This window comes from Theropithecus gelada, chromosome 2 (genome assembly GCF_003255815.1).
Source record: "Theropithecus gelada isolate Dixy chromosome 2, Tgel_1.0, whole genome shotgun sequence".
NCBI classification, from domain to species: domain Eukaryota; kingdom Metazoa; phylum Chordata; class Mammalia; order Primates; family Cercopithecidae; genus Theropithecus; species Theropithecus gelada.
Genome location: NC_037669.1, coordinates 141062718 through 141077896, shown reverse-complemented (window position 1 = coordinate 141077896; position 15179 = coordinate 141062718). Strand labels below are relative to the sequence as shown.

The 15179-nt window shown below is 38.8% G+C and overlaps 1 protein-coding gene across 1 annotated transcript in view; it reads left to right on the top strand.

Moving 5' to 3' along the window:
* MED12L (mediator complex subunit 12 like) overlaps window positions 1-15179 on the top strand; it is a 342999-nt gene that overhangs the window by 56452 nt on the left and 271368 nt on the right. The window contains exons 6-7 of the mRNA XM_025376276.1: window positions 11629-11798; window positions 14143-14253. Of these exons, the coding sequence (XP_025232061.1) occupies window positions 11629-11798; window positions 14143-14253 (281 nt within the window). The remainder of the gene's footprint in view (window positions 1-11628; window positions 11799-14142; window positions 14254-15179) is intronic.

The window sequence follows — 15179 nt, the reverse complement described above, 5'->3', positions numbered from 1 at the left end:
GATCAACTGTGTAAAGCTGGATGGGAGAGTGGTGTTTGCTTAAGGTATGAAGAATGCTTCCAAAAGCTCAGTGTTTAATGAGTTTTAATTTGTTGGGCATCTTGCAGACCTGTTGCTTAAAGCATAAACAAGATAATTTTAAGAAAAGACAACTTCTTGTATGAGCTAAAATTTCTAATAGGTGATATTACAAAATGTAGTCCAAAACACAAGATGTTCAGAAAGGGATAGTGAAGTCTCCTTTCTACCATATTGTCTTCAGACCCCCACCTCCATCCCAGACCCCTCCTTACATAGTTTAGAAGCAATAATTCTTACCACTTTTACCACTTTCATGCATATCCTCTGAGATATATTTTATGTATTTTTAAGTGTAGATTTTGTGTATTTTTTAATAGTCCTTTGAAAAATCAGTGCTTGCTCCATACTGTGCATACAATGGCTTTGTTTTTTAAACGGCTCTCAGCTAACCTTTTAATGACTTATTTATAAAAGCTAAGTTCTTTATTTTTGCAATTTGCACTGGAATGTTAATTCCATGATAAATAGAAAGCTTTTTTTTTTAATTAAAAAGAAGTACATTAGGTTTCAAAGTCATTTTCCAAATGTGTATAAACTTCCAAGTGAAATCCCTAGAATCACATGGCTCTAAAACCTGATTCAAATCTGTTATTTTCAAGGAATTCATAGGATATGGCGGGTAGAAAACAGTTAAGGGTCAATAAATTATAGTTGGAATGTCTTTGTGAGTCTAACACAGCTAAATTAAATGAATATAACATGCATCATTCTTTAGTCTCCAGAAAAATCACACAGGAGTGAGTTCCAGAGCAGGGAATGAGAGGGATGCCGGGGTGGGTCTGGCTGCTCTGTGTACTGTGTAAGCATTTTTGCTGTATTTTAGAGCTTTTTGCTCTAGGGTTATTTTACACGGTCATCTGGCAATATGATGTCTGTCATATTTGTATTTGTGTTCTAATGAAAGGCTCTTCGCTGTCTCAAGCTTGTTCAGAAATAGAAACTTTGCAGTAACTGCATTTAGGACCTAAATAGTAAGCACAATGCCACTTTGACTATTGAAATGTTACTCTAACCACAACTGATCATGGGATTAAATTCCAATGCAAAGTGCAAAAAGAAAATGTAGTTTGTTTATTTTTGCCCCTCAGATGATTGGGCGCTTCCTCCCACTGCCTCTGCAGCAGAAGCTGGGAGAGGAGTGAGGGTCGTGAAATGTCTGATGTAATCATTTAAGTAACTTCTGTGTCTTCAGAGTGGGGCTAGCAGCAAGTGTCTTTCACCAGTGCTGGTCCTCCATTTTTCTTTTGCTCCTTTTCCCCTGAATCTTCAGGAGGGTGGGTGCCTTCCCCATGTCTCCTCTTCTCCCTTCTAGAGCATTGTTCCCCAAGACCTGGCCAGAGGAGTGCACAGAGGCGTGTTCTCTACACGGAAGCAAAGTGGTGGTCTGTCTGTCTTGCTAGAAGACAAGCCTGTCATCTTCCTGTCCCAGCGCAGTAAAACTCATGGCTTGGTGTCACATGTAGAAGGCTGTGAGGACATGTCCTAAGTGGTTAATTAAGTGCACCAATTTAATATTTGTAAAGTGCTGTCCCTATTGTTCCCTATGATAGGAATATTTCACCAAAGCCAAGGCTGTTGCTTGCTCAGGTATATATAGAAATCTGAAAAGATGAGAGAAATTTACCATATGATAATTACAACATTAATTTCAGACTGTTATCTCATGCCCTGGAGAAGGAGTTGAGCCTGTTGCTGGCAGATGTTCAGTGTGTCCCTCTGTTAGAAGGAAGCCCCCGAAGCTGTAGCTGTGGAGGAAGCTGGTGGTGTGACTGATGTGTCGAATAAGAAATTCTTGTTCTAAGGGCTAAAATTGGATTCTGTGGTTGCCACACGCCTTAGCTTGAGATGCATGTACAGGGTTGATAGGGAAAAAGGACACTGGGGAAAAAAAAATCCCTAAATGCAACAGTTAGCATGTTTGCATTAAAATGGAAATGAGAATTGGAGACCTGTCAGCGAAAGGGAGAATCCAAGAAAGGTGTCCAGTATGGTTCTCCTCAGCTATCAGATATAGCCCAGCACCCTCACAGGAAGAAAGACGCAGTCGGGAGTTTCTACGCAATCTTGCGATTCAAGACTTTTGTGCTCTTGTCAGACCCTCCCTTGTTGACCCCTATTCCCTATTTGTATCCTTGCCAGAGGCCTTGGCCCCCTGTTTTTTTTTAACTTGGCCACCCTGGTCTCTTTTCTTCTGAAATCTTTAAGCATTGACTACCTGACACACAACTGGTAAGTATTTAAATATTGCCTTATAACGGCCTTGTCTTTCCTGATGTACTGCCGCCCTTCCTCAGCTGTGTTACTCACTCCTTAGGCAGAGGGCTCTTTACTCACCATGGCTGGTCATATCTTCACCTCTTCACCTCTGTCTTCAGTCTTCCTTCTCTATCCCCTCCACGTGTCCCAGGAATGTCCCGGAGGAACAGTCCTGTCAGTCTCCCTTAGCCACCTGTTTACTGCCCGCCCCGACATACCTGCATCATACAAACCTATGTGCAGCACTTGTCCTTACCTGTCTTCCTCCAGTCTTGGTTGGAGAGATGCTACTTTCACCTAATAAAGAAGAAGTTTCATTAAAACAAGTTAAGGAAATAACGAACTGCACCCAGCCCTGCCACCCCTCCCCAGCTGTTCTCTGTAATTCCACATCTTCATCGATGACACCAGGACCACCCATTCGGAAATGTGTTAGCTGCCCTTTCTCTTTCCTTCATCTCCATGTTAGGGTGTTTCCTCTTCTGCCTCACAAAGGTGTTGCACCTGCCTCTTTGTTCCCTGCTGCAGTCTCCTCCCTGATGGAGTTGGCAGCCTCCCTTCAAGGGTTTCCCCTACAACTTCCTGAGAAATAGTGTTAATTTACATATCTGATCTTGCCATTGCTGTGTTTAAAATCTTTCAGTTACCCATTTGTAATAAAAAACCAAACTGCATAGCTTGCCACTGCCTGGGTCAGAGTCATCCCGGCTGCTGATTAAAAAAGCAGATTTCTGGACCCCACTCCAGACCTCTGGAGTTGAAATCCCTGGAGTTGGAAATAAACCTGTGCGTTGAACCAGCACCCTCTGGTGACCATTTTGTGCACTAGCGTTTGAGGAACTCTGGCCTTTAGGGACCTTCCTAAGCTTCACGGGTGACTCCCTTTGCCTTCCTGCTGTCTGCATTGCCTGAAATGTCACACGCTGCTGTTTCGGTATGTGGAACTCCTTTGTACCTTCCCCAATATTTGGATGAAACGCCCCCTTGCTTTCTTTCCTGTGTCCCAGGGTACACTGGAGCACTTATCTTGTTGCTGTCTACTTCTGTGTCATGCACGCCTCAGGCAGGGCCACTTTCTTCACTTTGTAGCCTCATATGCCAGTAGAGGGCCATGGTGGGCATTTAGTGTTTGCTGCTACATATTGATGGGTTTTATTTTATTTGATTTTGAGCTGCCTGCTTGATTCCCTAAGTAATAGTACTTTGCACGGTGTCATTGCACAATAAATAAAACCAGAGAGAAATGGCTGGTTTAAAATAACATAGTAAAATGAGTCATCCAGACAAAAACAGATACTCTATATCTGTCCTCAGTGTTCTACAGGTAGTTCTGTTAGAGGAAAACTTTTTAAAAGCAAAAATGTATTTCAGTAATGTATCACACTGTGTCATTTTCACTGTGTACCAACAGCCCATCCCCACCCCTCCTCCTTTTCTCTCTTTTCCTGCTCTCCAGCCAGAGAACCTGATTTAACTATTTGATCATTCAGCAGAACCCAGCAGTCTGGCCGGTGGTCTGACTCTGCTGGTCTCGTGGCACTGAGGCAGCAGTTTTCATTTGGGCTATTTATCCAGGCAACCAATCAGTGCACTGACTGCTTTTCATTACCCAAGTGAACAGTGGCTGAATAGGGGATTTTGGATTTTCTGTGGCTCATTTTATAGCGTACAACTGATTAACTTTTTAAACCCTTTTATTATGGGACATCAAACATGTGCAAATATAGAAGTATGTAATAACACCCATTTACTCTTCACCCAGCTTTAACCATTAACAACTCACAGTCACTCTTGTTTCCACCCCTTATCCTTCCTGTCTCCCCCACCTGTGAAATTATATCATTTCGTAGTGGATTACTTTTTATCAGTATGGAATAATCTTTTCTTTTACTTCATGAAGAAATAACCTTTTACTTCATTTTATTGGTAGTTATTTCATGAAAACATTTTAAATATTTTAATATTAAAAAACAGCTTTATTGATGTAATTGACATACTATAAAATTCATTTAAAGTCTACAGTCAGTGTTTTTTAGCATGTTCACAGAGTTGTGAAGCTATTACCACATTTTAGAACATTTTCACCACCCCTAAAAAACCCCATGCCCATGAGCAGTCACTCCCCATTTCCCTTCAGTAGCTGCGGGCAACCACTAACCTACTTTCTCTGTAGATTGCCTTTTCTGGACATTTTATATAAATGGAATTATACAATATGTGGTCCTTTGAAACTGGCTTATTTCAGTTAGTGTATGTTTTCCTGGTACATCCATGTGGTCGCACGTTTCAGTACTTCATTCCCTCTTAGGGCCGAATGGTATTCCATTGTATGCATACGCCACATTTTATTTATCTGGGTATCAGTTGATGGATATTGGATTGTTTTTGGTTATAATGAACATCCTGCTACGAACATTTTCTTTTACAGGTATTTATGTGGACATGTGTCATTTCTCTTAGATATGTAGGCTAGTTCTCCTGGGTATGTATAACTTACTGGGTTATGTGATGACATTATATTTAACCTTTTGTGGAACTATCCTACTGTTTTCCACATATTACATTTATCATTTTACATTCTCACGAGGAACACCTGAGGATTTCAGTTTCTCTACATCCTTGTCAGTACTTGTTATTATCAGTCTTTTTGTTATAGCTGTCCTAGCAGTATTTCATTGTGGTTTTGATTTGCATTTCTCTAGTGGCTAATGATGATGACCATCTTAAATGTGCTTATTGGCCATTTGTTTATTATCTTTGGAGAAATATCTGTTCAGATCCTTTGCCTATTTTTTAACTGGGTTGTCTTTTTATTATTGAGTTCAATAGTTCATCATGTATTCTAGATCCAACTTCCTTATATATGATTTGAAAATATTCTCTCCCAGTTGGTGTGTTATCTTTTTGCCCTGTTAATGGTATCTTTGACCAAAAAAGTATTTTAACAACAGAAAATGTAAGAACAATGGTGGAAAATCTTTCAGCCATTCTTATTGAGGGTTCAGTAATGATGTGTATAATAGCTGACATGTACTGAAATTTTTGGTTTTGTATTTTTTCCTCATTCGGTCTGCACCAACGTCAGGCTGGTTAAACTCTATGTTCTGCAGCTTTGAGAAGCAGGCTGTTCCCACTCAGAAGGGGGTACTATTGTAGCCATATAGCCTAAAGAAGAATTTCCAAGGAAATGAGTTTCTCCATTGAGGAGTCCATCACCTCTGACTTAAAAGTCCTGTGTCAGGTGGATCACATTAAAGATTTGCTCCTTAGTCTCTGGACTTGGATGGAGTTTTAAAAAAACAGTCTCTGTTGTATTTCATTTCACATAATGAGTTCCTACTGGCTTTGATGATGGAAAAGGAAGTAGCTAGGAAAATGAACCTTTACAAAGTTAAAGTTTTTTCATATATGGTTATATACAAACCCATACATACACATACATTTACAAGGAAATTTATTGAAAAAGAATGGAAAGTCCATTATTTGCCTGGCCCATTTATAGACATAGATTAACAGGTGCTTCTATTTAGCTATATTAGAGACAGTGTATTAGAGAAGGAATTTGGCCTTTTCACTATTGTCATGTCTGAAACCTTTTAGGTATGCAGTGGTGAGTTTAAACTACAAAAGAAAGAAGTTTGTATCAAGAAATGAGAGACAGAATAATTGGGAAGGAACTTGATTTGGTAATTATTTTGGGAGGACCTTATGGTGTATTGATTGAAATCAATACTTAGGTGTTGTCTACGTGTAAGGTGTAGTTTTATGGGGATGGAGGATGGAGGAAATTGTAATATGTCAGAAATGGGGAACGAAGCCCTGCTACGTGATGAACTGGTGTTCAGAGACTGGAGGAACCTAAATGTTAGAATACAGGCTAGTAGAGAAGGTACAGACATTCTTCAGAGATGTTATGGGTTCAGTTCCAGACTGCTACAATAAAGTGAATCACACGAATATTTTGGTTTCATTGTGCATATAAAAGTTATGTTTACACTGTATTATAGTCCATTAAGTGTGCAATAGCATATGTCAAAAAAAGTAACATCTTAATTAAGGAATACTTCATCCCTAAAAATGCTAACAGTCATCTGAGCCTTCACTGAGTTGTAACCTTTTGACTAGCAGAAGGTCTCGCCTCCGTGTTGATGGCTGCCGACTGATCTAGGTGGTGGCTGCTGGAGGTTGGGGTGGATGAAGCAATTTAAGTCTTAAAGGAAGACAGTAATGAAGTTTGCCACATTCATTGACTGTTCATTTTATGAAAGAATTCTATGTAGCTTGTGATGCTGTTTGGTAACAACAAAATTGGAGTCAGTCCTCTAAAACCCTGCTACTGTTTTATCAATGAAGTTTATGGAATATTCCAAATCCTTTGTTATCATTTCAACAGTGTTCACAGCGTCTTCACCAGGAGTAGATTCCATCTGAAGAAACCACTTTGTTTGCTCATTTATAAGAGGCAACTCTTCATGCTTAGTTTTACTGTGAAGTTGCAGCAATTCAGTCCCATCTTCAGGCTCCACTTCTAATTGTAGTTCTCTTGCTGTTTCCACATCTGTTGCTGTCTCCTCCACTGAAGTCTTGAACCTCTCAAACTCATCCATGAAGGTTGGAATCAACTTCTTATAAACTCCTATGGAAGTCAATATTTGACCCCCCGACACTTGAATCACAAGTGTTCTTAATGGCATCTAGAATGGTGAATCCTTTCCAGAAGCTTTTCAGTTTGCTGTGCCCAGATCCGTCAGAGGAATCACTGTCTACGGCAACTATGGTCTAATGAAATGTATTTCTTAAATAATAATGTTTGCAAGTCAAAATGACTCCATCATGGGCTACACAATGGATGTTGTGTTAACAGGCATGAAAACAACATTAATCTCCTTGCATATCTCCATCAGAGCTCTTAGATGAATAGGTGCATTGTCAGTGAACAGTCATGTTTTGAAAGGTAGCTTTTTTTTTTCTGAGCAGTAGATCTCAAGAGTGGGCTTAAAAATATTCTGTAAGCCATGCTGTAAACAAATGTCCTGTCCTCCAGGCTTTGTTGTTTTATTTACAGAGAACAGACTGACTAGATTTAGCATAATTTTTAAAGCCGTAGGCTTTTCCATATGGTGAATTAGCGTTGGCTTTAGGTTAGTCATCAGTCACATCAGTCCCTAACAAGAGAGTCAGCCTGTCTTTCAAGGCCAGGCCTTGACTTCTCTTTTCTAGCTATGAAAATCCCGGATGGCATCTTCTTCCAACAGAAGGCTATTTTGTCTAACTTGAAAATCTGTTGTCCAGTGTAGTCACCTTCATCAATGATCCCAGCTAGATATTCTGGATCATTTGCGGCCGCTTCTACATCAGCATTGCTGCTTCACCTTGTACTTTCATGTTGTGACAATGGCTTCTTTCCTTAAGCTTCACGTACTGGCTCCTGCTAGCTTCCAGCTTTTCTTCTACAGCTTCTTCTCTTCATAGAATTGAAGAGAGTTGAGGCCTTGCCCTGGATTAGGCTTTTGCCTAAAGGGCGTGTTGTGGCTGGTTTGATCTTCTATTCAGACTGCTGAAACTTGCTCCCTATCAGCAATAAAGTTGTTTTGCTTTCTTATCATTTGTGTGACTGCTGAAGTAGCATTTTTTTTTTTTTTTGAGACGGAGTCTCACTGTGTTGCCTAGGCTGGAGTGCAGTGGTGCAATCTCGGCTCACTGCAAGCTCCACCTCCCAGGTTCATGCCATTCTCCTGCCTCAGCCTCCTGGGTAGGTGGGACTACAGGTGCCCACCACCACGCTGGCTAATTTTTTGTATTTTTAGTAGAGATGGTGTTTCACCGTGTTAGCCAGGATGGTCTCGATCTCCTGACCTTGTGATCCACCCGTCTTGGCCTCCCAAAGTGTTGGGATTACAGGCGTGAGCCACTGCACCCGGCATGAAGTAGCATTTTTAATTTCCTTTGAGATCCTTTCCTTTGCGTCCACAAGTTGGCTGACTGTTTGGCATAAGAGACCTTGCTTCTGGCCTGTCTTAGCTTTTAACATGCCTTCCTCACTGAGCCTAATAATTTCTACGTTTTGATTTACAGTGAGATGTGTGACTCTTACTTTCACTTGAACACTTAAAAGCCATTGTAGGTTCATTCATTGGCCTAATTTCAATATTGTATCTCAGGAAATAGGGAGGCCTGAAGTGGCGTGACGGGTGGGAAGAGAGATTCGGAACACAGACAGGTTGATGGAACAGCCAGAACACACACAACATTTATCCATTGAGTTGGCTGTCTTATATGGGAATGGCTTGTGGCACCTCAAGACGTTTACAATAGTCACTCGAAGATCACTGATTACATATCACCATAACAGACATAATAATAACTGAAAAGTTTTGAGACCTTGTCTCCAAAAAAAAAAAAAAAAGACCTTCAGTGGAGCCACAGTTCTTAATGAATGAAGGCCAAACTCCTTAGCTAGGAATTAAAATCGTTTCAAACACTATCTATCGTTTCTCACCATGCTAGCTCCAGTTGCTTTATCTCTCATGTTTACAGTGCTTTATCCATCTAAAATACAGGCATACTTCATTTTATTGCACTTTGCCTTACTGGGCTTTGTAAATACTGCATTTTTCAAGAAATTGAAGGCTTGTGGCATCATTTTCCCAACAACATATGTTCACATATGACTGTGTATTACATTTTGGTAATTCTCTCAGTGTTTCAGTATAATCTGTATCCACTTCTGTTTTCTTTCTTTTTTTTTGAGACGGAGTCTCGCTCTGTTGCCCAGGCTGGAGTGAAGTAGCAATCTTGGCTCACTGCAACCTCTGCCTCCCAGCTTCAAGTGATTCTCCTGCCTCAGCCTCCTGAGTAGCTGGGATTGCAGGCACCCACCACCACGTCTGACTAATTTTTGTATTTTTAGTAGAGATGGGGTTTCGCCATTTTGGCCAGGCTGGTCTTGAACTCCTGACCTCAGGTGATCAGCCTGCCTCCACCTCCAAAAGTGCTAGGATTACAGGCATGAGCTACCGTGCCTGGCCTTCTGTTTTCTTTTTATCACCTGAAACTGGGGCCTCACTCCAGACCAGTTAAGTTAGAAACTGATGGGGTGGGGCCTGAGGCACTGGTATTTGTTAAAAGTTCCCGTCACCATTCTGCTGTGCACTCAGGGCTGAGAGCTGAGTTGAAAGTAGGCCCATCTGGCCACTGTCTGCTCATTGGTCCCCTTTCATTACCACTCCCTAGTCATGAATAATTATAAACATTAATAATTATTGAGTACAGTACTAGTCACCGTGTGTTTTCTACTTTAAATTTCTAATTGCAGTTTTACTAATCCTTATCCACTTGACTATCTTATGTCCCAGAGCCCTATATTTATCTGATTGATATAACTTTAAGTCAGTTAAATACACTTAAAGCACAGGGTTAAGAGGGCTTTATTTATGGACTCCCAAAAGGAGTTCAGATTGTGGAATATATTCAGCAACATTTTTTAAAAAAGATATCATATGTTTATAAAAACATTCATGCATACTTAGAGTAAAAAAGACAAAATATATATGAAAATATTTCATGATTATAAGTGATGGCATTACAGATGGTTTTTCTTTTCATGTCTACAGTATACATTTTCGATAATGAACATGTATTTCTCCTATAGTTAAAAAAATCTTAAAAAGAAGATATACCCTAGACAAAATAGGGGAGTATGAATGTGTGTGTTATTAATATTTTTAGCTCCTGAGGCTGAAATATTCAGTGGGGATATTGAGAATAGTACCATACTGAGAGTGAGTTAATAGCAAGGGTTGGCATACAAAAGCTAGGATTTGGATCCTTGTTATTTTTGTTTTTGCTTATTATAGCTAAGCTAAACTTGTCTCATCTGATGGTTGGTGTTTTGTTTTGTTGGACAAGTGAGTGTCATGAGACTGTTAGTCCGTAACAGGGCAGAAGAACATGATGACATAGATAGTTTACTGTTTTTAATGCCAATGGACTAACTTTAATATCTGTTATCGGTGCTTTCAGAAAAACTATTAAACTAGGAACAGAATGTCGACCTAGTATCTGTTCATCTTTTCACATTGGCTTGTTACCGAAGTTTAACAACTCCAGTGTGCATTTGAATTTTAATTTTAAATAAGACACAATTAAAATAAGTGGTTTAGATGAAAACTTAACAGTAGTTATCTCTGGGTTCTGTTAAATAATTTTAAGGGTATTTAAAAAGTAAAAACAAAGCACTCAGTGACTAGCAGATGTTTAGTTTCTGCTCTTTCGAAATGTCAAAATAGGAGGTGGGAGAACCTATTGCCAAATAATGGGAAAACAGCATTGTGTGGTAATGTTTCAGTAGGGTGTTTTCTTCTGAAATGCTGTTTTGCTAATCCTTGGGGAAATTTGGCTGTGAGCATGCAATTATTACATTTTTATCCACAGAATGGGCTAAAGTTGGCATCACATCCCTCATGGTTGCCAGAGGCAACACACTGATTTAATTTGTGCCCCGGTGGCAGACATTTTTGAATAATTTCAGTGATTTTTTTCCTGATGCTACTTTGGTTGTTTCCTTTCCAGTATCCCACTGATTGCTGCTCCCCACCCTCTCTGATTTCACCCTCCCTGAGTTCTGAGGCACTTGGTATTGGTTGAGGAGAGTAGAATAATTGAAGGTCCAGACGATTTTCCTGAGGGAAGCCATGCGGGTGTCCCTGACACATCCTGGGGCAATGCGGGTTGGAATGCTTTCATGGTCCAGCCGGCAGTGAATGAATGTCTGTCCTCTTAAAGACTGACAAAAACAAACACATCCTAATTAGACATATTTGAAATTCCATGTGGAGCCTGCAAAATGGATCTTAAGAGAGCTGCTTTTGTGGGATTTTGAATTCTTTTGCTGTAGAATTTGAGATTCCTTGAGATCTCCCCTTCATGATTCTGTCCTGTTTTGCCTTTTGATTTTTTGGTGTACTAACTGATGTTTAACAGGAAGGATCACCAGATGGACCTAACTCCTATTCTCCTAGGTGAAGAGTCACAGAAGCACGAGGGTAGAGCTGCCTGTTTCTCCAAGAACTGGCTGCTGCCACAGGGCAGGCCACCTCACACTAGTATGTGTTCTCTAAGGGCTTTGGGTGGGTATCCTCTTTTGAGCACGGCTTGTACAGGCACAAATCATTTTTAGGGAGCAGATGTTTATCAGTATACCCTCTAGATAATCAGAAAGGGGAAGAAAACATGTAATTCTTGTACCCATTGTGTCTAGACACTCACATCTTTCTTTTTTTTAAAATGCAGAGTGGACACAGATATCTACCAGATATCTTCGAGAGCAGTTGGCCAAGATTTCTGACTTTTACCACGTGGCCTCCAGCACGGGCGATGGTCCTGTCCCTGTGCCACCAGAGGTGGAACAAGCCATGAAGCAATGGGAATACAATGAAAAGCTAGCATTTCACATGTTCCAGGTAACCTTTCGAAGACATGAAGAGTTGTGTGCCATGCTTTTAATAAGACAGCAGATTCCTTATAGTTTGGTGTTCTGGGGTTAAATCCTATTTTTATATGAACCAATACATTCAGAGAAAGCAGTCTGACATTTCTCATATCGAATTGTATTCAGGCTAACACATCTGCCCTGGGATGACAGCTTGTTATATATATTGATCTCCAGCTTTCAATCATGTTAGCTCTTTTCGTGCTATTAATTACTTCGTAATTGCACTATTAAATGTAATCCTTCTAAACCTTTTATTTTGCAAAATTTGATATATTTATTCAAAAACACCTTTGTGCTGATGCCTTCTGTGGTAGCAGACCTCCTTTAGACCCAAGTTGTTCCAGAGAAAGGTCATCTTAATTCAGCTGCAGCTGAAAATACAAACAGAGCTGAGGGGAGGGGTAAGGACGTTTAGGAATGACTGAACTCTCATCCAGACAAGCTGATGTAAATAATATTGACCAGAAGAGGGCGCTTGAGCTCATAATAAGGTAGGAGAGATGACTTAGGTTCAAGTGTTAGCAGAGACTTTAGTACCTGTTACCTTGATTAGAGCAAGGGGACATGTGATTTCTAAATTTTCCCTTTAGAACCTTTATTATAAATTTCAGGCTCTTCTTCTAAGAGGTCAACAGAGGAAAAAATAAGGTCTTTTTGAGAAGTAATATTGTTTTTAAGTCAGTAAAAATAAATCCTAGTTCCATTTAGAGGAGGGACTACTTTAGTGCTGCGCTGAGCTTTTATGACTTTCACTGAGCTCAGAATTTAGTCTGCATGTTGGAAAAAGTATCTCTCAGCATGCTTAATAGTTTTGGAAGACTCACATATTAGGAGTATTTAAATTAGAATTTTTTTTTTTTTAAGAAAGCAGTTAGGTCCTAAAGGAATGAATATAATTGAAATAGTAATGTTAAATTTTAAATGTTCATTATATTTTAATTTGCCATATTCTGAAATGTGAAACACACCCTAATTCATACACATGAAGACATATATATGCAGAAACAAGGGCATGGGTATATAAACAAAGCATCTACAGGATGGACTGTTGTTTATGAAGATTCTCTTTCTTTTTGTTTTTTTGAATCTTGAATTTACCATCTCTTATACCTTAATGGAAAATTCCATTTTGTCTCTTTTTAAAAAACATTTTAATTAATTTTTAAATTGACAAATGAAAACTATATATATATATATTTATTTAGAACTCACTTTATTGGTCTTAACATTTTAAATTGCACTTTTTATGTGACTTTTTAACTATTTTTGACTCTAAACACTTAAAAAATTAGAAATTAGCAAGATGTCATGTCAATGTGGCCTCACTGTAAACTTTGAAATACTACAACTGTAATTTATCAGTGTAATATTTTCACGTGAATCCTTGATAACCATTGCAGTGGAACACTGGTAATACGTAACAGTTGCTAGGAACAAAGTAAGATTTCGTGTGAACTACTAAGTTTGTTACCGGAATGGCCATAAAAGTATGTGTCTTTCCCAGAAAACAGTTTTTTATTTCTTTCTTTCATTCTGTGAATCGTAATACAAAACTATAATAGGATATTAAATCTATATATGCATAGAATGTCATAAAATAATGTGTGTATCTATGGATGTGTGTATGTATATGAGGGCAAGAGACGAAAGATGTTTGTAGTGCTTATATCAAGATTAGTGGTCTCAGTAGGGGCTGTGTCACCCCTGTGGGGCATTTTTGGAAATTGTAGGGGGTATTACTGTTTTTTATTGTAGTTGTGTTGAAATGTTTATACATTATTTTATCATAAGCTTTCATTTCTGTATATTAGGTCATTGATTTTTAAGGTTGTATTTCATAGATAGGTGATAGTATCTGAAACTAATTTTGGGATAGTGAAAGAAGCTATTAAGGGGACATTGGGTCTGATGGGATTTTTACACTTTTGTTAAGATGATGGCACGAGCAGTGCATATCTTTTTTATAATTATCACTATTATCCAAGTTTCCTTCTATGAACATAAGTTCATACTCCCCCAAAATCTAGCCAGGAGCTTGACACAACACACCCTGAGGGTGTGAAAGCTTCTGAATTTTCTTTTTTTCTTGTTGGAGTTAATTTTTCTCAATTCGGAGCAGGTTTCTAAAATACAACAAAAAACTATACAAAACAGATGAGTTATTTGTTTTGTTTAGAATCTGGACTGTGAGCAATGAGACTATGTTTAATAACAACAAAAGCAGTAGTAAAATTAGACTTAAGAATAAGAATGACAGTGCTTTTTTTTTTTCCTTTTACATTATTAATGTAATTTTTCTTTGTTCATTTAAGGAAGGAATGCTAGAAAAACACGAATATTTGACATGGATCCTGGATGTTTTAGAAAAGATCAGACCAATGGATGATGATCTTCTTAAACTCTTGCTACCACTAATGCTGCAGGTATAGTACATGTCCCCTTGAGGCACTTGGTTTTAAGGCAAGAAATGAGTCTGATAAGAATGATTAGGTAAGTGGGGGAGGAAAAGGAAAAAAATCCTGCTGAAATGGAAGGAAAAAATGTCTTTGATGCTGTAACACATGAAGTGATAAAGGCTTCTAGTAAGTTTTAGCCATCATTTGTATTAACCATGTTCATAGTTTTTATCCATGTGTCCTAATTTTTAAGTAATTTTACCCACGTCGATTTCTCCCATCACTGAGCAAAGCAACCAACTTTTAAAATACTGTCTCCATATAATAACACAAATTTCTGTGAAAACAAAACAAATCATCCCTTTTGAAGATAGAGGATCTTCTACATTCTTTTGACAAGTCTCTGAGACTCTTGGGGTAGGAAACTTTTTATTTTGATGATTGGTCTAAGATGTGCTTAAATTTGACGTATCTAGATGAGATTTATTTAAAAATTCTTAGGTGATACATGTATTTGATAATTCAAGCAAGATGGAAGAATATCCAATGAACAGCAGTTCTCCCCTTTCACTCTCATACCCTCCCCACAGACTATACCATAGGTTCCTGTGTCTCTCCCCTGAGATAGTCTGCACTTGCACTGTCCATTACAATAGCCACTAGCCAGATGTGGCTACTGAGCTCTTGAAATGTGACCAGTCCAAATTGATGTGTGCTCTAAGTGTAAAATGCACACCAGATTTCAGACTTAGTATGGAAAAGTGTATAATAGTAGTACTTTTTATGTTGATTACCTGTCGAAATAACATTTGAATATATTGGGCTAAATAAAATACATGATTCTAATTTTTGCCTGTTTCTTATTTTTTCATGGCCCCTAGAAACTTTAAAATTATACATGTGGCTCACATTCTATTTCTATTGGACAGCACTTGCTTTATACCTTTGAAGTT